The sequence below is a fragment of the Lagopus leucura genome, unplaced genomic scaffold (genome assembly GCF_019238085.1).
Source record: "Lagopus leucura isolate 7727_CA_CO unplaced genomic scaffold, USGS_WTPT01 Super-Scaffold_100002, whole genome shotgun sequence".
NCBI lineage: Eukaryota > Metazoa > Chordata > Aves > Galliformes > Phasianidae > Lagopus > Lagopus leucura.
The window spans coordinates 2028234-2053215 of NW_024962263.1; the positions used below are offsets into that span (position 1 = coordinate 2028234).

The 24982-nt window shown below is 37.7% G+C and overlaps 1 protein-coding gene across 6 annotated transcripts in view; it reads right to left on the bottom strand.

Annotated features, from left to right (window-relative positions):
- ATP9B (ATPase phospholipid transporting 9B (putative)) overlaps window positions 1–24982 on the bottom strand; it is a 157018-nt gene that overhangs the window by 122581 nt on the left and 9455 nt on the right. For all 6 annotated transcript variants that reach the window (XM_042868806.1, XM_042868805.1, XM_042868809.1 and 3 more), the window contains exons 2-5: window positions 22615–22788; window positions 14979–15129; window positions 11485–11598; window positions 8818–8926 (exon numbers count right to left, since the gene is read on the bottom strand). In XM_042868806.1, the coding sequence (XP_042724740.1) occupies window positions 8818–8926; window positions 11485–11598; window positions 14979–15129; window positions 22615–22788 (548 nt within the window). The remainder of the gene's footprint in view (window positions 1–8817; window positions 8927–11484; window positions 11599–14978; window positions 15130–22614; window positions 22789–24982) is intronic.

Below are 24982 nucleotides of genomic sequence, written 5' to 3' on the forward strand. Positions count from 1 at the left end.
GCGTTTCCAAGACAAGGAAAGAATGTCAGTGGAGATCAGAACTATTGTTTTAGCCTGTCTGCATAGCTATTTTGGAAAGCCAGTATTTGTTACTGAAAATCTTTTAAAACAATCCAATTTTTTTTAAGTTGCCAAACACATCTTTGCTTCCCACTCTTTAACATATAACCAATCACATCTTCAGTCCGACTTCCAGTCTCATCATAACCCAACTGTGATGGTGAACACAATAGCAGAACCTCTGATTATAAAAGCAGTAGCAAGAAATATGAGTAATCAACAGGAGTGTTCTACAGCTGGGACGGGAATCAGGTTAGTATCAATCTCACAAGTCAACATATTTAGACTGCCTAACTATAGAGGGAATTCACAGGTTTGCACCAAGTCCCAAGTTTTGATTAGAGGTGAACAGCACCTATTTTGTTATCAATTTATCTCCTGGGAATTTCCCAACAGACAAAAATCCAAGTACTTTCTGTTGCATCTCAACTCTGCCACCTACGCAGTCAAACGTGACTAAAGCTACACAGCAGCGTTAACCAAATGAAACTGACAGCAATTTGATCAAATCAAACAACTGAAATCTCCAGTCATGTTCTAACAGCATCTAAAGTAAAGACCAGAAGAGACTAACTTTTGGATGACAAAGTAGAACTTCCATTTGTGGCACTCCAAGGCAGCAAAGACTCCAAGGACAAGATATACCAACAGGAACCCAGACATCACCTTTGCTTGTATTCAGCCTACTAACTTGGGGAATTTCACATTACAAATAGAAAAATTTCCCTAACAGACATTTTTCTAGGTGATTAACACATTGGAACACCTTCTTTATAATACACATATATCTTGTTGGAAGTCTGGTTATCTCTATAAATATGGAAGCCTATGACATAAGAATTATTTCTACAATGAATCTGAATAAGAGGACACGTTCCTCTAAAACTGAATGGTTAAGTGTGGCAGTAACTAAAAAAGTAGCTTTGGATTTTGAAAAGCTGGCAAATATTGCCTTCCTCTAGATCAAAAAAAAAAGGAAAATTAGATATTTTCAGTTCAACATTTCAGAGAATATTAAAATACAAATTAGTAAAGATGCATTTAGAGAAAAAACTCACAATGTTATTTGCTTCATAAACTATTCTTGCTCACTATTTTTTCATTAGAAACATTTCAGTAGCAAGACACTCTTCACCACCTGCGTAATCATTAATAACATCCAAAGCAATCAGAAGTGGCTGCACATCCAGACTTCATAGTCCACCGAAGTGCAAGGCTTTTGCCTAAAGCTACAAACAGAATTATGCAAAATTGGAGTACTGGAACATATCTGTAGTGATTCATTATGCTTTCAAGACAGTCTTCTGAAAAGCACTGAAATTATTTGAAAAAACCTAATAAACTTCCCACATGTGCTCAGTATTTCACATAATTTAAGAAATGAAGCGAACGAAACAAGGTATTATGTGTATTAGAAAGGACTTTATTAATGAGCATTTCTTTGAGTAGAAAAACTCCTGAAAGAACAACAGGTGCTTCTGAGAGACCTTGAAAATAATTTCCAATTGCTCATCTTACACATTGTATCTTGAGTACTGTCTGAAAAGAACACTTAGAACACTTTTGGAAGTAGTAATGGATTGTTTCTAACCAGTAAATACCAAGCTCTGGAAAACAGTCAAGGGTAAAACACATCTAAGTCTTACCTAGTATTTATTAGCTTCAGCAGTCAACATAATTAGAGTACATACAGTATAATGGGGAACTGAAAGAAAGACTTCATTAAGTTACAGTGATGATGATTTTTTCAGTGAAAATGCTGTCCTCGAGTCCTTCTTTCACACTCCATTTTACATAGCAAACTGATATCAGCCTTAAACCGCTAATTTAAAACTCCAGAGATGCTTCACAACTGACATTTTTTCTTTTCCAGCTTCTTTTTGAAACTCTTTTTAAAAATAAATTCTAAGTTTTCTTGCTGTTGCTTAGAGCTCCCCAGATCAACCAGATTAAATGGATACAATGCTTTAAAGAAAACGTATGTGCTCCAAATGATCTAAATACCAGGAACAGACTGGAGGCTTGAAACACTGCAAGCAATAATGACCTAACATTACTCTACAGAATGGCCAGGGTCGGAAGGGACCTCAAGGATCATGAATTTCCACCCCCCCTGCCACATGCAGGGCCACCAACCTCCCCATTTCATACCAGACCAGGCTGCCCAGGGCCCCATCCAATCTGGTCTTGAACTTCAAGAGATGGGGCGTCTACAGCCTCTGGGCAGCTGTTCCAGCACCTCACCACTCTCTCTGTAAAGGATTTCCCCCTGACATCCAACCTCAAGCTTCCCTCCCTCTAGATTCAGAAATACATTCTTCTAAATGCAGGACATTTTTAAGAAGCACAAGAATGACCTGTACTTGAAGAGCTGAAGTTGTATTATAAGAAGTTCCAGTACAGATTTTAGTTAACTACAGTGTTACAATAATTATCAGGGCATTCTGATAAAAATCTGATTTTAAAGTTGCAGATAACTCAGGTATAAGTGACTCAAAACTGAACGCTTCTTAATGGAGAACACTCTGAAATTAAAAAAAGGTCAACTGAAATAAAAACCTCAGTAATGTAGCATTTTAGGAGCACAGTATGAACAGAATTGAAAAGTGAAACAAATCGTTCATGTCACTCCAGCTCCCTAAAAGACTGAGTGCTCAGATTTTCAAGCAAGCATACTAGCTTTCACACTTAGGTTTATCCTTATTATAGCAGTTGTTCATATTATTAAAAAGTTGACTTGCTGATAAGAACAAACACGAATTCAAGATCTTGTATCACTTAAAAAGCCATTACTTCTTTTACTAGCAACACAGCAGTCATAAAATGCTTATTTTTAAATGTCTGGGGAGTATCTCAGGCCCAAAATGACTCCACAGAATGGCAACACCATCGAGTAGTCAAAGAAGTCCTGGTTTTAATGCACAGCAATGCTATGTAAGAAGATTTTAACTGACCAATCAGCCTACATACACTACTTTAATACAAGTAATTAACCACAGTTCAAGTAACAGTAGTTTATTTTCCCTAAACAACTACCAGTGACAATGAAAGATGGAATGAAAATAGCACAATTAAGCAAAGGGTAGAACTGAACATTACTAACTTTTATTTTTCCTACTGAGCCATTCATCTGAGCAAGGCAACTTGCCTAACTTCTCTATGTCAATTTCTCCATTTTTTGGAGGTGGAAAAATATCTATTTCAAAGAAAAGACTCTACAAAAGTCATAAAATCATTGGGGGGAAAAAATAAGATGTTACAGAAGTATGAAGTACAGTTCCACTCTGAAAAGCAACTCTAAAGAGAGGCATTGATTTTCAGGCTTTTAATTAAATCAGTATCAAATTTGCTCACTCACAAGTAACAAAGCCTTCTTTCTCTAAACCATTAGCCTGTAGCCTAGGAAAGTCTAACTGATTTCTTTTCCTCTCTTACAGAGTATCACCAAAATTCTGTAATTATTTGTAAGTATATTGAAAATTACTGACAAAAATAGTTATCTGAGATGTAGCCTTTATTAATTTGCATAGACAAGTTCCTAAATCCTCAAAGTCTGTAAAAATATTCATCTAAATTTATCAAAACAGGAAGTTCATGGTTGGGTTTTTTTGCCTCAAAACAACACATTTCAGTTTCAGAATGAACTGTTTAGAAAAATCCTATTAATTATGAGCTGCAAAAGGTTTTCATTTATTGTTCCACATGTACGTTTAATAGTTTTTCATAGGGCTTAATTCTGAGCGGAGTTATAACAAAGCTTTCATTATTGAAAGCAGCTCCACCTCAAAACATTCAGAGCTCAGCTATCACACCACAGACAATGTGTGATTCAGAGTTTATTGCAAAGATCTTGAATCTTCTCTCCAATACCGCTGTCTTAAAAAATGAGAAAGAACACAAACAGAACATAAAACAAGTATGAAATCATGATAACACTGACACCAGCATCTGAAAGTTGAAATAAACTTACACATTTCTAGGGAAAAGTACACTGCTTTTATTTTGCAAGAAAAAACATTCTTAAAACCTTCTGCTTGGAAGAAGGGACTGCTCTCTGTGCATCAGTTGCTGACATAATTACTTCACCTATATTATTTCAAAATGTGTATTCCATGTGTATAAAATAGCAGCGTCAAGGTGACCAAATCAGGTTTTAATTCAAGAAGTTACTTATTTCTAAGAGAAGTTACAAAGTGAAATTTCTCAAATACATGTATTTAAAAATATTATACATACTGGGAATATGATGGAATCAGGATTTCCAAGCTGTTATTTAAGTGCTCTTAAATGCCTAGCAATCTACCTTTACATAGCCACAATATTTGAAAAAATGTGGAAAACTTCCCATACTTGTTGTTAGAAAGCTAGAGAGAAAAGTAAAGAGACAGGCACAAAAAGCACCAAAGCAAGCTCTTAAAATTACTGGCATTGATATCAGACTGATAACTATAAGCCATAAACTTCAGAACTAAAGATTTCAGGTCACTACCACAGCTGTTGGATAGGACAGCACATGTAAGTTATATTGAAGGTATGTTCAGCGCCACGTCATAACAGGTTTAAAAAACTAGAACCAACTAGCAGCTTAAATTACAGCTTTAATGAAAAACTGTAAGAGTCTAATTCTTTACAGACTGTATTAAGAATGGTAAAGGTCCAGATGCCACCGTTGCAACCACCTGAGTTAAATACATAGCTATACTACTTGCAGATCGCTGCAGTGCATGTCTAAAGGCTGATAAAGCTATTTCAGGTTGACAAGGAAGGGAAGAACAATAGTTGCTATGCTGCTCCCTGCTTTATGCAAATTCCAGGCAAGAATGCTAGTTTCCACATTGGTTACTATTCCTCACAGTTGTAGATGATATCATCATTAATGGGACTATTGACCATTTACTTACCTTTCAATTACTTTTTTAAATGGTGTTAACATGGCAAGATGTGGGTAACAGAAGGGGGCTGCATGGGTAGGCTCTGTGAGAAGAGAGCAGGGGCTGCCTCATGCCAAGCACAGGCAGGTTCCAGCTCCAAAAGGGACCCATCACTGGTCAAAGCTGAGCCAGTGAGTGATACTGCTTGTACATCTGTGATAACATATTTAAGGAAGGATAAAAAAGAGCCACGAAGCAGTCATGAGAGGAGTCAAAACTGAGACACACTCCTCTGCAGAAACCAAGGTCAGTGCAAAAGAAGGGTAGGAGGTACTCCAGGCACAGAACAGAAGTTTGCCTGCAGCCCAGGATGCTGTCTGTCTGTAGCCCATGGGGCACCATGCAAAGCAGATTTCCACATGCAGCCCATGGAAGACAGGACAAAGCAAGACGTCAGTATGATCTGAATGAAGTCAGAGCATGTGGAGAAGAGCACTTCCAGAAACAGGCTGTCTGGTGGGAAATTCTGGCCAGTGTGGGTAACACACTGAAGTAATTTGTCCTTTTAAGGCTACACTCCAAGGAAAAAACCCCGTGATGGAGCAGTTCTTGAATTGAAGACCAGGGGAAGACCATACTGGCACAGCTCCAGAAGGACTGCATCCCATGACAGGGACCTCACCCTGCAGCAGATGAAGAGAGTAGAGGAAGGAGCGACAAAGAGAAACCATTATGGACCAGGAGCTGAGTCTGGGAAGAAACTGAGTGGGAGAAAGGTGGTTTCCATTTGTTTTTATTTCTCACTATTCTACTTTATTATTAACTGGCAACAAATTATTCTTTAACAAATAGAATCTGTTTTGTCTCTGATTCGTTGAGCAACCTCCACGTTCTTATCTCAAGGTTTTTGGGTGGTTTGTTTTCCCCCCAATATTTTCCTCTCCCTGTTCTGCTGTGGAAGGAGAATAAGAGTGGCCTTGTAGGAATCCAGCAACCAAAGTTAACACACCACAGAAGAGTAAGATTTTTGAACAAACTTGTGTTACATTACAGGACTCATTCATATTTTTTGTGAGGAAAATTATCCTGATCTACTCCAAGGGTTTCTTAAGATTCCCACATCTGGCAAAATTACTCTTCCCACAGACTATCAAAATATATTCACCAAGATACACTAAAAAGTGCAGTGAAACATATGCTGGGAAAGTGTGAACAGATTCACTCTCAGCAAAATATACACTACTACATTCTAACTGCTTGAGAAATAACCTCACATTACTTACCATCTTCATGCTTTAGAACTACTAAGGATTTTCCCTGGCATGAAAAGATTAAAAGAGACTTCCTAGAGTGTTGTAGGAAAATGACCTTCCACGGTAATAGCTACTTCATTTTGTTTTGTAATGTTATTCACTACTATGACTTGATAAGATCTATTCATTATTTTTACACTTTTCTATGTGGCACTTACTTCTGAACCTAAATACTAAAATATGCTAAGCAACATAACAGAAAAAATATTTCTATACTTTTATGTCCATATTTAATATTTACAATAACCTATAGAATTCAATTGTCACTTCATTCTTGAAGTGCTTCTTTTCTTTAAAGATCTTTGTGAAAAATCAAAGACTTGCAATCCAAAAGAAGTCATAGTCATGCTTCCCCAAGGCCTCTGACACAGTCCCCCAGAACACCCTTCTCTCCAAACTGGAAAGGTGCAGATCTGATGGGTGGATCATTCAATGGGCAGTGAGCTGGCTATCAGATCATACCCCCAGTGGTGGTCAATGGCTCAGTGTCCAGATCAGTGACGAGTGGTGTCCCCTGGAAGTCCGCACTGGGATCCACGCTCTTTAATAACCAAGCTGCATGGTATGGCCAACATACCTGAGCAATGGGCTGTCATTCACAGATACTTAGGCTTAAGCACCGGCCCAGGTGAATCTCACGACGTTCAGCACATCCAAGTGCAGGTCTTGCACATGGGGTCCTGCCAATGGCGCTACCAACAGAAGGTGGGGGACATAAGGAATGAGCACAGCCCTGCTGTGAAGAACTCGGGGATACTGGTGGATGGGAAACTTGACACGAGTCAGTCTTACGATCTCACAGTCCAGAAAGCCAACCATATCCTGGACTGCATCAAAAGAAGTGCACCTAGCAAGTCAAGGGAGGTGATCCTTATTCTGCACTGATGAGATCCTACCTAGAGTACTGTGTCCAGAATCACCTCCCTCAACCTGCTGCTCACAATTCTCTTGGTGCAACCCAGGATATGACTGGCCTTCTGGGCTGCAAGCACACATTGTTCACTCATGTTGAATCTTTTATCAACCAACATCACTTCCTCAGGGCTGCTCTCAAGCCATTTTACACCCAACCTGTATCTGTGCTTGGGACTGCCCCAACCCAGCTGTGGGACACTGCACTTGACTTTGTTGGACTCCATTAGGTCAGCATGGGCCCATCTCTCAAGCCTGTCCAGGTCCATCTGGATAACATCCCTTCCCTCTAGCTTGTCAACTGCACTGCTCAGCTTGGTGCTGTCTGCAAATTTGCTGAGGGAGCACTCAATCCCACTTGTCCATGTCACCTACAAGGATGCTACATAACACCAGTCCCAACACCGATCCTGAGGAATACCACTTATCACTGGTTTCCACTTGGACACTGAGCTACTGACTGCAACTCTGAATGTGACTATCCAAGTGAGTGGTCCATCCATCACACCCATTTTTCTCCAATGTGTCTTCAGTATAGAAGAGACATAGATCTACTGGAAAAGGTCCAGAGGAAGATCACAGAAGTGATCCAAGGGATGGAACACCTTTCCTATGAGGATAGGCTGAGAGAACTGGGCCTGTTCAAGCTGAAGAAGACAGAGCTCCTGTAAGACCTGACAGTGGCCTTTCAGTATCTAAAGGGGAGTCACGGAGATATTTAGTGTCAGGCTGGACCAGACTATGAGCAACCCAGTCTGGATGTAGATACCCTTATTCATCACAACAAGGGAGTTGGACTAGAAGGCCTTCAAAGGTCTAACTCAAATAATTCTATAATTTCACCAGCCTATTCCACTGTATAGGGTTGAGACAACAAGTGCAGAACTGACATCTCACTGAATGCCATACAACTGGATGTAGCACACCAATACAGACCCCTCCATAGAGCATTTTTACCCTTAAGCAGATAATACTCTGACCTAACTTAGTGCCATCTGCAAACCTATTGAGGGTGCACTTGAGCCCCACCACCAGCCTCACTGATATTAAACAATATCAGTCCCAGTACTGAGCCCTGGGGAACATCACCGACTGTGACCAGACATAAGTCGTAACTGTGACTTCTCCTTTTACTAATTTCTAGAAAGAAAACTTCAGATACTAAAGCTTTCTGTTCCTATTATGTGCTCATGTAATCTCAAATTATATGCAAAACTGAAAGCAATACTTGATACATAAGCAGACTTTCAATGCAACAACCTTTTCTTAAACACAAATGCATAGGAAGATTCAAAGTCTCAAAATTTTGATTAGATTCATTTCTTAGTAACTGATTCCATACTTCATAGAGCTGAAGTCCTACTGAGTTTTCATTATCAATTTCAGGGAACTGCAGTTTGAAGTTACAGTGCTAACTAGTAACGTGCTTCAAAAATATATTGAATATATGCATACACATTTCATTTATAAGTAGCAAAAGATTTATAGTACTTCTTAATCTAACAGTTTCAATTTTGAGTGAATCGCACATTTTAGTTCTGTATCAGTTTCATTTTGAATAGTACGGTTTCAATCTATTAGATATTTCTCTGAGCTGAAAATAAATGTTTGAGAAAAACAGATTAAATATTTCAAGGATTTGTACAAGTGGTTTTGCTAACCTCGTACTGTCAGCTTGCTATATAACTGTGAGTTCATTTCCTTGTCTCTCTTGTAACGTCGATACTCATCAACAGCTTCCCGTGCCACTGTGACCGTCAAAACAAATCCCTGTTGGAGATATAAAGATACAACTCAGAATTAACAAAGGTCTAGCACAGAACCACAAGCAGGAGTACTACTCTAATTAAGAAAGTAAAAACTCTAAGTTCATGTTATTTACCAATATGTCACAAATACTGACAAAGAAAAAGGCTTTTTTTTTCCCCTGAAAAATTAGGTATCTAAATATTTCTGCTGAATTTTTCACAGGATGGTGCCACTGCAGCTCGCAGAAATACAGAGTTCTACATGCAGTAAAGAATACAAGAACCGCACTGGGATAAACATGTAGGAGTTTCTTCTCTCCCTCCTTTTTCTGTTTCTTCTCAGACACAGTTTCTTGAACTCCAGTAGTTAGTCTTTCTCCGTGAGTGAAAGAGGTGTATCATTTTCCAACAGTAAAGGGATCTTACTCTCAATACTCATTACTCTCATGCAAGTAAGATCAATAAAAAAGGTTTAGATATTCACAAATCCTCCAACAGATAAGTCAAGTCTTTAGACTACTTATGTAGCTTAAGAAATCCACCAATACTCCCCCTCTTTACAGGAAGCTTTAAACCAGACTAATTGCAGCTTGCCAGTCTTCCCCCTACCCTCTCAGTATCAACACTTAGAGATTTCCTAAAACAATCTTGATTACAATTTTCCCTTGCAATAGCAAGGCTGTTTCCCCATTCCAGCCCAACATTCCAAGGCCCAATCTGTTGCAAGCTTGAATTACACACTTCTTGTTTGTTCTTGCTGCACTAATCAAATTATAACTAGGTGGAAGAAACCACCTTCATAGAACATATTCCTACTCGCACCCAGGGCACAGCCAAATCTCCTAGGCATGCTAATATTATTGAAACCCAATTTCCAGATCTCAATTTAGCTCTTTAAGCAGAAAGTTCAGACAGTCTTGCCTCAGAATTCCATTTTCAACCTTGGAAAATATGAAGTACAAAACTGGTCAACTACCCTCTGAATGGTCGGTGGTGCGATAGGACTGACACGCTGCTCTACTTGTGAAAGCATTCTCTGGAATTTCTGTAATCTTGTCTGTGTTCAATTTCCTCACACACTTGAATGACAAAGCAAAGGAAAACTAAGTTATTGCTACTCTCCTGATTATTGAGCTTTTCTCAGCAATTTCTACCAAAAAGGAGTACTACTAGCACAAGCTGTGATCATGTTGCTTGATGGGAAAACTGGAAATGATATTCAAAATATCCTTTAATAAGACCTACCAGTCTATACAGAACTGACCATTTATGTTATTAACAGATGATCTGCATTATGAAGTTTGGGGGAACTGCTTACTCTCTGACAGAGATGAGATGTCATACTAAGTGATTTTTTTATTTTCTATTTTCCTTACCATCCCACTAACAGATCTCTGCTTAGCATTTCACAATGAAGAGATCAACTTCCAGACAAGGTTAACTTCTCTCTTGTCTTACTGGGTCAGCAAGAAAGACCTTCGTTAATACTCCCTTACGACCTCCTACTGTTGAACAACAGTCTTCCTGTCTTTGAATTGTTGGGTTTTTTTTGTTGCAGCAAAAGTTGTCTTGGAGATTCTTCACACCTCTGTGTCCAGACAACCTCTCCTTGATCAGTACTTAAATGGACACATGTTGTAACAATTTAAACAATGAAATCAATCCAGAATATTTACTACATTGACTTGTTAAGAATGACCTTTACTCAAGCAGTCAGAATGTCATTGTTCTCTGATACCTCTGAGAAGCAGCGCCATAAAAAACTACTTCTTTTTAAAATGAATTTGGAAAACAAAGAATTTATTTTTCCTGATTTGTTTTTAAAAGGGGGGGGGGGGGGGGGGGGCGTCTTGGGAAGATGAATAAGAATTAATGGTCCTGATACAAATAAAATGAGAACTACAAATCACAGTAATACAGCTGGCAGACCACTAAAAGGGTCTCTCCAAACCTCAAGATAACCAAGTCAGAGGCAACCGACTTGAACAGTTTCCCAAGAAAATACTACAGAGTGCTCAATAATAGAAAGACATATTGAAAAGAAACCAGTGCAACTGGAAGTGCAATCGATCAGGAAAAGCATGCTTAATGGGTAACTTATTTCCAAGACACCTTTTCCTTCTGCTTTGTCCACAGCTTAAAAAATAAAAAATCTTCATCAATTTTTATGAAAAAAATATCACGACCAAAGTAGACAGAAGGAAAGCAAAAAATGTATGCTTTCAATTCTGCTATAGCCATAAGAAAAGTCAACACAAAAAAGAACTGGACCTTCCAAATGAGGTTCTCCATTAGCTACAGTTCTGAGGTTTGTTGTTTTGAGATTTGTTTTGTTTGTTTTTTTCTAATCTCTCAGGTCACCAACTGCTAGAAAGAAGCACTACACATTCAGACTGGTCACTTAACAAAACGCATTATCAAACAACTCCACCTGCAGTACCCACTGCAGTATGACTTACGCATTTTCTTTGTTCCATATTTATTCAGTGAAGCTTATCTGATGCAAATTTATGAGATTTTTTTATACATTAGCTTTTCACTTGAAGTTTAAAATGTAGTTAATAGCATTTTTCTGTTTACCAGAGGAGCCCAGTATGTATACAGGTAGCCTATTTTCAGTGCTGGTACAAACTGTGAGCAGGACACGACGAGAAAATAGAGATTCAGGAAAAACTTGAACTGTTCATACAAAACCTAAAATGGAAAAAAGAACATAAAACAGATAAATGCCATGATTTTTATATGCACATAAATATTACATGCAGTATATAGAAAATCACCTGATCATGACAGTGGATACTGCCATACAAACATAGCACTGTAGTAGTGTATAGAGTATTTAAGACATTATATATTGTACATATAATACTATCATTTTATTATTAGGTAGCTATTTTTGTTGAGAAAATTTCTTTTTATCTCAACGACTTTCCAATCTGATAAAGCAATTTCCTGGATTTTTTATATTTTGAAAACTGAACTATGTGACCTTACAGATCTTTAAAAACATTTAACATCTGTCAAGATCACAGTGCAAAAAATTTATTACTGAATTTAAAATAAATGTGCAATAATTCACATCTACTACGTTTGTGACGGCAAGCAAGATAAGTTTCTGAATTTTTCCCCCCTACAGTGGCAGTACAAAAGCAGACTCCACATGCTTCATTAGTAGGTGAGGATAACATGGTATCTCTGGCAGAATAACCAGAAGAGGCTACTGGACTGGAAATGCTACTGTAAAATTGAGATTGCACCACCTGAAACAGTGAGTAATCAACTGTTTCAAAGTTAAAGCATTCAAAACAGTTGAAATGCCACATTTGAAGAGCGCGCAATGCAATGACTTCTGTATGAAAATCAAAGTTGCTTCACAGATATATATTGCTTTCATCATCAGTATTATCAGTTAATTATGTAAAAAACTAAGCCCTAGGTGAAATAAATGCCCAAGAGAGTTAATTTTAAGGTGCCTGTCCATCAAGGACAAAGTACCAGCACCTTAACAGTCAGCATCTTGCAAGACCGATACATTGCTACTGTTCTGTTAAAGGACTACCTAAGCAACCTCAAACCAGAAGAGATTTCAAGATTGGAAGCAATAAATACATAAAGCCAAAAAGTCAAATTTGACTTTGTAAGGAACACTGGAGCATCCTTCCAAAATGAAACTAATTCAGCACAAACTTCTACCTCATGACAATAGTGATACAGCTCATCATTTCTTGCCTTATTTTTTTTCTTGCTGTTTACAAAGACTTGATCTATTTGGTCAAAGCAGAAGTCCACAGAATACTCTGGGAGCTTTGGGCCCCCAAGCACATCCATCCTACAGATCGGCTTGAGATCTGCAGGCAGAGGTTGAACAGCACTTTCCTACAAACTCTTTGAATATAGTAGATCACTGACAGCTTCTTCAACACAAACTTAAACACTTCAGTCTCGTTAAGGAAACTCAAAGTCTCCAGTTACATAAGGCCAATAATAAAAAAATAGATTACTGCTTTGAAGTTCATAAGAGGAATGATAAACTGTGGACCACTTCAGGTATGGTAAGAATTTATACAGAATTCCTGAACAGGTGTCAAGACTAAGATGAAATAGTAAACAAACAGCACATACTAATAGAAGCAGGCTGTTTGTTTTTGTTTCTTTTTTTGTTTGTTTGTTTCTTTTTTTTTCTTTTAATAAATACAAGGAAATTAGACCTAAATTTGAAAACATCATAACTCTTTCACCCAGTAATATCCTGTTAATCTGAAGTTACCTTAAGCCTGTACTTTGATATAAAAATCACTGAAAACTAGCTGTTGTCAGTTGCAGTGTTAAAAACACACTTCTAAGCAGAAGGCAGATTTCACATGATGAAGACTTCAACTAGGGTAACTCATTCAGGCCAACACTCAGCTACATCTATGGATTTGGAACCAATACAACTGTGCTGTCCACAAATTACTTGCAGTGGAACAGAACAAAAACAGCTACAGCGTACCTCCAATCAATGAAGACTGTTGATTTATGTCCAGAATTAAAATTCAAAAGCCTTTTATTTTCACCTCGTGTTGAACTTCATACTTAGGATTCCACTTTGTTGCTACTGAATTTCAAATAATACTGAATGTATGTGATCTTGTCTACACATCTAAATCAAGATTATCCAAAGAGGTGAAAAACAAATCCCTCTCAACAGGGAATTGCAAGAAATGGCTGATCCTTACAGGAAACATGAATCTAGTTTAGGATTTGTAATATGCACTGAAGACTTCTAGTCACAATAATCAATGGCTTATTATATGCTTAATGAATTTTGTGACCTTTAGGAAAGCATATGCACCTCAACCAATTTCTCTGAATTTAATAATTTAAACTTGAGAAGAAAACATTTACCTGGTTCGATAGAGATGAGAATATTTAATCTGCCTACGGAAAGCGGCGTTTTATTTATTTGGCAGGAGATCAGTCTTAATTACAAAGCCATTTGTCTCTTTTTTAATAAAGAAATGCATTAGAAAGCATCTGCCAGTCACCAAAGGAACAGAATCAATACTCATGCATCTGCATGATCACGGAAATAAAAAATTTAAGACAAAAAATGTTTGTAAAAAATGGATGGATTCTACATTTGAATGCAACAGGTCACAGAATGCTTGGAAAGTACCAGTAAAATATGGAATGTTGACACACGTTTTTAGGTTTTATGTGCTGATGCTTCAACAGTTTTCTTCCCTAGTGCTGTATTTCATTATAGTAACTAATTTTTTGAGAGTGTGAACAAATGTTTCACTTTCATGTAAGCAACTAACTTGTGTAAGTAAGCAACTTACACACTGGAAACAAACAACAAAGAAGCCAACTATTAAGGCACCGTATAGCTTCTTCCAAAAAAGAAGGCAAAAAGCAACAAATCCACATTCACTCCATGACAGAAGTACTGTCTGAAGGATTACAATCAAAACCAAGACTTCATTATTCTTAAGATATAAGAACTGCAATCAATAAGATTGTATTAATCAATTAGATTAATCAATCAATTAATCAATAAGAACTATGACTCTGAAAAGTACTGGTCTGCTAACCAAGGCTTGCTTATTTTCATATCAATAGATTTTTTCTGATGAGACGTTCTGTAGTTCAGAGTGCATCATTTATTATGCTTTCAAAGGCAGTGAGTACAGTAAAGTACTTGTATGAGCACACTGATGTTCAACTGCTTGTATCTCTAGTTTGTGCTCTCTGGTATTTTCAGATCGTTCAGGAGTGATTCTGTTTCTAGAAGGGGATTCTAAATTTCTAATTATTTACAGAAAAGTGCATGGAAACGCATCTCAAAGCAGTAATGCTTCACTGAATTCCAACCACTCAAATCATGCAAACATTTCTCATGTAAATATGCCTTTGAAAATACAACACTTAAGAAAATGTAGCCTTGCTTTCACTCACAGCTGTGCTTAAAGACATCAAGATAAATGTCGAAAACGTGAAGAATCTGGGCACACAAAATTATCTTTTTGCAGAACAGACAAAAATACTACAGAACATACAGTCAGCCCAATATCAGAAAACCAGCACCTTACCCCAGGTATAAAGGTAAAGATGTTGTATTTTTGATTCTTAATGGCATTTTTAGGGTATTTTTCTTCACACTTTTCAGGGCACCCAAGCCACACCGTGCGAGCCTTCAGCTCTTTCTTTCTTCGGCAGATGTTTATGAGCCAATCAGAACAACTGAAAAGAGAAACAATTTTTGATTTTAAAACTATGAATTAGATGTACGTGATCTTTGTTTTCCAAACATGGACTCCTAAAGACAAATACATAAGAAAAACAGGGGTTTTTTTCCCCCCCTCCATATCTACATTGACAAGCAAGATGTTTATTTCTAATATTTATTTACACTGAAGTCTTTATGCTGACACAAACAAATACACTGTTTTTAATCTGTGCATCTGTACATATATACACACATTTTAAATAAATATATATCTAAAACACAAAACATGTATGTGATTATAAATATCAAGTATAAAATAAATACTAGAGCAACCAAGTGGAAGGTGTCCCTACAGGGAAGCGGAAGGACAAAGGACATTAGATATCCTTTACAGTCCCTTCCAACTCAAACCATTCTATGATTCAAAAAAAATATGGATAAATAAGAAATATATTTTAATATAGATATAAAAAACATTTTCACATTCTTTACAGGAAAGTCCAGTAAGATTTTGTCAAGTTAAACACACCTCACCCTAACAAAAACTGAACAAATTGCTTTCTATGTCCATGAAGAAAATAATGATGGGCTTCAACTGTGGCAAATAAATCAATGCTGGGAGGAAGCAGAGGCAGGGGACAGACAGAGGAGGAGTCCTCCTAATGGCTAGGGCGGAATGAAATGCTGAAGGAAGCTGGAATTGCTACTACTGAAGCTGTCAGACTTTGCTGGAGCTGAAATATATGGTTGGTGCAATTTATACTGTGCAAGCAAGGAATTAACTGGATGGCCACTAAGATCCCTTCTTAAACTTCTTCCACAACGTCAGTGACATGGAATGCACAAATAAGCACTGAAGAAAGACTGATTACATCACTACACAATACCACACCCTACATAAAATGCCACCTGTATTTCACAGGTCTACTTAGTAAGCAATTTTGCCGAAGAAGAAATGCAATTCAAAGTTCTACAATTTTCTTATAGAAAACTAGACTACGCCAAAGTGAAATCATTCAAAGCAACTATGTTTTGGAAAAGTCACCACACAGTACTCACAAGGTGATATTTGAGAACTTCAGCTCTGAACGCTGGATTCCTAGCATTTCCTCCTTAAAGCTTTCACTACGGGAGAGACACCAGTTTGATTTGATTCTGTGCATTTCAGCTTTGTTACAATATACACCCCTTCTGAATTTTTTCCCATCAATTTTAAATAGTGACAGTTACTCTTCTTTGAAAACTTTAACAGCATTAGTTGAACATTCCAGATGTGGTCATGCTTTTTAATAACATTTAAAAAACCAAAGCTACCTTGATTATGACAAAAGTCTTTCCACTAACATGAGCAGCATTGCCTTCTACACATCACAGTTCCACAGACAGCTTAATGGCTGTGAACCCATCCTGCTAAAATGGCTAGTACCACCTTCCTTCAATAATAAAGTTGTGCATTCCTGCCCCTTACCCTGAACAGACAAAAGTCTTTATACGACTGTGTGGGTAAATTCAGATCAAACTGATTCACTTGTAAACTCATAGGGAACAGAAAGAGGATCTGTTTTCAGACACATTCATCCCTCATTAGAACTGTGAACACAGTTGCAAGGACTCAGGCTGCATCTATACTTGTAGCATAAAGTGAAACAACCAAAAAACAGAACATCTCATATGTAAACTTAGTAAAACTGCTCTGCTATTAAAGCTTTACACTCGTTAGTTTTCAGGGCAGGGGATGGAGAGGACAATACAAACACAAAGTTTATCACTCCACTGTACAGCTGATACACACTTGCAGCAAAAGATGATTTTCTCAGAGAAAGCAAACAAAAGCATGATACCCGTCTGCCTGCCTACAAGCCTCAAGACAAATCTACTGACAGCTTTTGAAATCTTGTATTTTTTAAATCAGCCTTTGGATCTGAACTGTAAAAAGCCCAAACATTTCATTAAATGTAATGCCTTTTGTAGAATTTCCACATTAGGCAGCAGATGCCAAAAAGTACAGACAAAAGAATGAGAAACAACTGTGACACCTTTCAAAGAAAGGCCTGGCACAAAGCTAACAACGTCAAAATCCACACGCAAGAAAATCCTGGATGAAACTGAGTCATGCCCAGATCAATACTGTAATGGTTCAGATGAGTTTTACTAACTTAAGAGTCAAAATCATCTGGCATTTCTAATTTACAGTCTCGTCAGTAATCATTGCTACATCACAGGGAGATTGAGAGAAGGATGTTGGCCTCAAATCCAAACCGATTTACATTAATCCAAATTTTAAGGAACCATGAAGTCTAATTGGTATTTCTGAAACCCAAATTATCTATCAAAACCCAGCACACACTTAATCTGTTCTCTAATATTCTATAATATGGAAACGATTCTTGTGCAAGAAAATTGACCCTTTAGTGGGATTTTTTGTTCCACCTTCTGTGAAAGAAACATCAGGAGACGAATTGAAATAACATTCTCTGAACTTCAAAAACCATAAAATCAATGCAAGGTAGAGCACGATCAAGATGCTCCAGATTTTCCTGAAATCTTTAATGAAAACACCTTACCCCATGGACTCAGTGATTATAACAAAAGAGTTACACGTCTTTATTGATTTAAACATTTATTTCAAATGCATTTGTCTAGGAAATTCAAAAAATGCATTGAAGGCTTTTTCTTTAAAAAACAGTAGCTGTAAGATGTGATGTCTCCATCAATATCATGTTGTATGTATGAACAGGCGTACTAATAAATAAAAACTTTAAAGTGCTATATGGCTTTTTTTTTTATTATTTGAAGGAATTACCACAGCTGTCTCATACATTACTGATGCTATCCTCAAAAACATGCAGTAATTGTTAAATAAGAACCCTTAACTTGTTGTAAATACAGAGCATCCCACCAAGTCAAAAGCTAAAGCGAGTCTCAACTGACTCTGTAGTTCCAATAATAAGGACTTCTTTTTCCCCTTTTTAATTACTTTTATCCTACAAGCTTAACCGCCAGCATCTTTCACAAAACAGCATTTTCATCATAATGGAAAGATAATATAAAAGCTCTACATTGTCTGCAAGGGTCAGCTTTTCCTTATTAGGTTTTAAGTAGCAGAAACTAGTTCTGCAAAGAAAACATACTGTAATTATTGTACTCAACAGGTAGCTTCAGTAATCGGGCCAAAAGCAACACAGTGGTCATGTCACTCTTTAAAGATCAGCATTTTCCCATGCTTCTGCATAACAAATGCGTCGCAGATTAATTGAAAGTGTACAGGCCATCTTAGAGCCCAAATTAATCCGAGCATTTGATATCCCCTTCACTTCATATGGAAATGCCATTCAATGGCACCATTTTCATAGGGACAAAGTGTTTTTTGATAACAAGTGGAATGTAAATCTCATGAGAAAGAAATCAATCCAGCCCAAAGAACTCCAGAGTATTGATCTACGTGCATTATAATTTCACATGCTTGAAGAGAATTCGTAAGTTAAAGGGGAAATGATTACAGCCACAAAACCACTGCTATATATCACAAAGTTTTCTTTTACCTATGCTATGAAAGCAAGAAATACACAGTTTCTGAATTTATATCGGTTGCCTTCAATTTGCTCAAAATCAGTGGCAACATTTGATGTACTTATATTTGGTGAGGTGTTGTGATTGCTGATTTTTTTCCTCCTTCTCAATTGTAAAAACTTAGAAAGACACAGATTTGCAAATAAAATCCACAGTATCCAGTTCTGGCCAACAATAGCCTATTGTCTGCACAGAAGCTAGAAGCTGAATAAAGGATGTTTACAAAATCAATTTTAATGAACACTCAACTTTGACAAACCTGCCATATTTGCTCCTGCCAAGAAGGTGAAACTTTTTCAATTAAGCAATAACCATCAGATGGTTTTTAATAAGTAAATCTACGGAATATAAAATTGTTACGCTGTAAAGTTAAGAGTTTCCACTCCTAAAAAATGAACAGCATCCCAATAATGCAAGACAAAAGAAAAAAATTAGTGGGTTTGTTTGCCAAGCTCCAGACAAATGCATGCTATTTGGTCTTCTTCCTAACATAGCTTTGAAAAATTTACAATATAATTTAAGGTACAAAACAAAGTTCTGAATGTGGAAACTGAAATTCAAACTTCACCTGGTCTCAGGTATGAGATCAATTTCCCCAGATACAGGGGTTAAGTTTTAAATTCTGTTGAACTGAGCAAGTTTCAGACAGCTGTGCTGAATCAATCTGGTATTTCATCAGATATTACACTTAGAATGCAGCTCGCCTTATGCAAGCAAGCACGTTTCAGTGCTTTGCAGAAGACATATCACAATCTCTCAGTTCTAACTGTATGGACACCCAAACTGATAGCTTACACGCTACTTTTACACAGTATAATGACTACATACACAGCAATACAGTCAGTAGTTTCCATGTTTTCTACACAGCCCTTCCAGTAATCCTAGGAAATTTAAAGGACAGGCAAGTCAAAATTTTAGTATTCAGCGGGTCCCAATAAATATGCATAAAGTTTAATATGAGTAATGTTAACACTGAATGCACCAATGACCAACCCCTAAGGTGCTTTCAGCCCAGAAGAAATCTCCTCAAGACCACAAAGGATATTCACACACTCAGAAGTGCTCACCTAAGATGAGGTTTTTATATAGTTTGATTGGACCAGTAGATAAGATTTCACTAAGATATCACGGGAACCTCCTCCCAGCAAATATTCTCAACTAGACAGATCTCTGCATCTATCTTGTGGGAGTATCCTCTGCCTGCTAAATTTCCTACTGAAATTCTAGGCTCCGATTCAGTTGTTATTCAATAGTATTTATTTTTAATGAAAAATAAATGCAGCTCCCATCACATTCGGTTACAGAAAATTCCAATGTGATTTAAATGTCTCTGTGTACAATTCAAGACTAAATGGACTCCATCATCTGCATCATCTATCAAAATTCAGTTGAGTTAATCAGTAAGGCAAAAGGCAAACTCCTTCAGGGCCTCTTGCTTAGGAGAGAATTTTCTTACAACTACCTCTTCAATACAATATGGATACAGTGTAGAATCATAACATCATTACTGTTGGAAAAGACCTCTGAGATGTCCAACCACCAACCCAAATCAGCATCCACAAAACTATGTTACTAAGTACTACACCTGCATGTTTCTGGAACGCCTCTAGGGACAGTGACTCTAACTACTTCTCTGGGCAACCTATTCCAATGCCCACTCTTTCAAAGAAGAAGACTTTCCAACCCAGACTTCCCACAGTGCAACTCTTGCCCATTGTACTGAGCCACAGGGGAGAGAACAGCAGAACACACACAGCAGTGATATTCCTTCTGTGAAGGCTGGGGGGAAAGAGGATGAAACGTTCTTCCACTCACCAACAGGGACAGGCCTCACTTTGGGCCTCACAGCTGACACCGAGTTCCACACCGACAGACCCACACCACAGCCACCATGCTCTGAGACCCCAGCAGGTGAAGCTCCACAGGCATCCCAGCTCCTAACCCAGGTATTCAATGCCTAAAGAAAGAGCATCTCTGGTCCAACAGCAGACAAGCTGAAGGAAGTTTGTAAGACAGAAGGCTACATGGAACACCCCGAGTAGAGGCAAGCAAGTTGAAACCCAGATCCATTTCATGTGAGAAGCTCATTTTTCTACAAAACACAGAAATTTTCAGTATTCTGAACTGACATACACACATACCTCATCCACAACCCACTGACAGCACAAAGAAGTGATAGAGTGTAGCAAAATAATTTATCCACAACGCCTTTTCCCTGCTTTTTTCCTTCTCAAAAATCCAAACGTCTTTTTTGATCTCTGCTTAAAGCTGAGATGTAACTATGAAGTTCTAAAATAAAACTGAGATTTTTACAATTCTCTTCATCAGTGAGTCTTTATGAAATTTCACTGATTTTTATGAGTTCCAACAAATCCATCCTGCAGTTAACAGCCCTTCTTCACACACAGCAGATGCTCCAGTACCTCTGCCCGGGCAGCTCCAAGGTGCTCTCTTTACTGTTACACCTATTTTCATGAAACTTACAGGGGCACAACTGAAACTTCCTCCATCCTTCAATCCGGTTATCCTCACATCATCAGAAAATTCAATAGATGTATGAAGACTGTGAATGAGAAGCACAGTATGCCTCGTTTCTTTAGAAAAACAAAGGCTAAAATGCATGGCAATTACAACTGGAATAACTACACTCAGAACGGTTAATTTGAAGTCAGACTGAAGTCCTGTAAAACATAGGATGCACAAGGACTGCTCATTCCAGACATTAGAGCTACACAAACTGTCCATCACAGTAACTAATACCCAAAGATCTCAACTTCTTTTTGAAATGTACTTCCATTTTTAGATATGTCCCCAAGAAATTGAAGTGCTTTCAAACACTAAAAAACACCACTTCCAAAAATAAACGACATGTATTAACTCTCATTCTGCTATCTCTGCTTCCCTAATTCCTTCCTGCTACTTTCTAACACTTGATCCCCGTAACAAATACATTTTTTTTCTGTTAAGACATTACAGAAAGAATAAATAAAAACCATCGGCTTTTTCTATAAACAAAGCAGCATAAAAAAGTTACTTCATAACTAAACGTGCACAAAAACAGCTCTCATTCGGTTGGGTAGAACAACGTTGTAAGGTCTCTTGCAATTTATTAAGTGCCAAGAAAACTACGTATGAAGATGCCTGTCTAAATAAATTCTAAAATCACCTGCTAACAGAAAATTTCATCACTTAGCTGAAAATACATCACTCGTTCCAATGTTTTTTACATAATATTCAGATTTCATCATTAAAGATGAAAAGGTTATTTTTATCCACTCTGCAGTAATTGGAAACTTTCTAGCAATTCAGTTAGGAAGTTGCTGTTCCAATGTAACTACATACACTGGACTTCAGCACAAAGTTTATAAATAAGCAAATCACAAGAGCTAACTCCAGCTGCAATTCACTCTAAGGCCAACTGCTACACGCCTTCCTTAACTGTTACAGCCGAAATTTTAACTAATCATTAGTTAATGACCTCTCTCTTTTCAGCAATATAATAAAATCTACATTTTTTTTCTGCCTTAAGAAATAAATGCCCTCAAAAAAAAAAAAAAAAAAAAAAAAAATCAAGGAAAGTTTTAACATCTTTTACTCTGTGTGGTTTTGAGTACTACTGACAGCCATGCTTGTACGTTACGGACCTGGACTATTACAATTTCAGTATCTGATCTCTTAAAAGCCTCTTTTCAGCTCATTTCAGTTGAAAGTCAGCAAAGCACACAGGAGAAATAAACAGCAGCAGTCACACAGAACTTTTATTAACAGTTAATAAATATCCTAGTAGAGAAAACGCAAGCAAAATAGTTAACAGGTGCACAACAAGCAAATTACAATGTTTTCCACGATAGATGTAGAGTACAGGGATGCAATCAGCACTTACTTAAATCACTGAATAGTTAAATAAAAACTTCTAGTACGAAACAAACCTAGTGCAAAGGAACTTCCAGCCACCACAGATAAACCATTCCAAGCCTCTCTTTCTCTGAGAGATTCTGGCTCTTGGGAGGGTGTGGTAATCGCTCTCATCATTTTCAAAGCCTTCTTCTGACATCATTAGTGGCATTTCATCCAAATGAGAGGACTCATCTTCTACTTGATATCTGTAAACATGAAATAAAAACACTAAATAAATAATCACACAACAAACATTTTTTATTACCAGGAATCTCAAAGTACTAAAAGTTAATTGTTGCTATATGGAATTACATTAGAGAGAGATTTTCAACTTAAACATCAAATGTATTTGCCCTGACATCAGCATTTGCATTACATAGAGTAACACAGCAAGGACATCTGCAATTGTCCAAGCACTTTGATATAAATTCTTGTTGGCTATTGAATTTGTAAATACAGAACTGCAGCTTCTTACTTTTCACAGGATTATTTGCAAGATTTTGTTAAAAAAAAAATACTAATTTAGTGAGCTTTCACAGAAGCACAAACTTTGCATTTCCACTGAGCTTTTTCCAACTTGCTGTCCTGATATACCTATGACTATTTCTGCCAAGGCAGACCTCCAAGCCTGAATCTGTATCAGATCTCTACCATTCATCAGTCTACCAGCCTTAGTTAATAAAACATTAGTCACTTTTGTAATTCTTGACAGGAATATTGAGCAAATCAAAACCGATTTGACTGCGGACCTATGAAAACAACACTAGGCTAGTAATGGTCCTTTCCTCTTCAGAAACTCTTCTCCCTGTTTTGCACTTGTGGAATGCCTATTAAGCCAAGATAAAACACCTGAATGTTTGATAAGGAAATTCTCTAAAGTGCATGTAAATTGAGTCAATTCTTCAATTCCTGTTGACTCAGTGGTATAAAAATATGGAAGAACAGCACTACTACTCAGGTTCCCTGTTATAGGCCATTCAAAGGACTACTAGGATATTAGATGGAAGAAAATCTACATAATCTACTTGCATGCAATAACAAAATAGCTGATGGATGTAAATAAAATCATACAGAGATCAGCCCCTACAAACAAAGTGTGATCAGCCCCTACAAACAAAGTGGTCAGAAAGGCTGACTGCAAGAATGCTTAAAGAACAGAAGTACCAAATCTAACCAACATGCAAAAAAATTACATACATAAAAATATTAATACTACTGAGAATGGTAGTTAAGCAGTCATTAAATACAAACAGGTGATGAAAACATATTTGACTAGAATAAAAGGGTACTGTGCAATGTATGTGCAATGCATGTACATTTTATTTTTTCAATTCTCAAACAGACACATCTTTATTCTTCATGTAATCTGCAATTTCTCCCTTGGATTTATTTTTGCATTGGGAGCAGTAAAGCATAATTCCTAGAGCTCAGAAAGTTAAAAAATAAAATAAGGGCTGAGTCAGAAAAAAGCATTTGACAGATGCAAAGCTTAAAAATTACTGGATTGTTTTTGATGAAAGCTGTACTGTGTCTCTTACAATATGTATCCTAGGACCGTTCATTTTCCCCTCAGCAACCTAAAAAACTATTTATTTTTTTTTAACAGAAGCAGTGATTAAAAAAATCCAGTTTTGGTACATTTGTACATATAAAAAGCATTGTGCAAGCTCTAATCTGAGTGCACATGAAGGCAATATCCACATCCACAAACTGAAGGGAAGCTCCCAAGCATTTGACCTCTAAACAAGCAGAAACCTGCCTGCAAGCTGTCTGGCATGAACCAACCCCAACCTCTAAGCTCTGCCTGGGGATGGCCCAGGAAGAGCAAGGGCTGGAACAGCTCAAGTTCACACCAGGACATACGTCAACAGTATGCAAGTACTGAATCCCAGTGCTTGGGAATGTCTGTAGTGTACATGAATTTATATGGCTATGGAGAATATTAAAAATAAAAAGCTCTCTCAGTGCAGAAATGCACTCCATCTTCTCATCTGGTGGGTGAGCTGGTACATTCAGTACGCAGCTTTGACTGAACAACAACTTTGTTTCAAACTGAAGTAAAATTTTCAACACGGGCAGAGAAAGTCCACGAACTGAGCAATACTAAACTAATCTGACAGGAAAGAAAGAAGGAAGGTGGTGTAAGGGCACGAAGGTATTACTCAGCATCTGAAGGAGGGCTACAAAGATGGGGAAGGGTTTGTCTGGAGGGAAAGCTGTGCGCGGAGCGGCTGAGGTGTCCGGGTGCGCTCAGCGCTGACGGGAGCCCTGATGGCGGCTGCGGCTCCTCACAGCGAGCGGAGGAGCAGCGCTGAGCTCTGCTCTGTGCCACAGCGCCAGGGCCCGAGGGAACGGCGCGGAGCTGCGCCAGGGGACGGCAGCCCACAGGGAAAGGGTCTG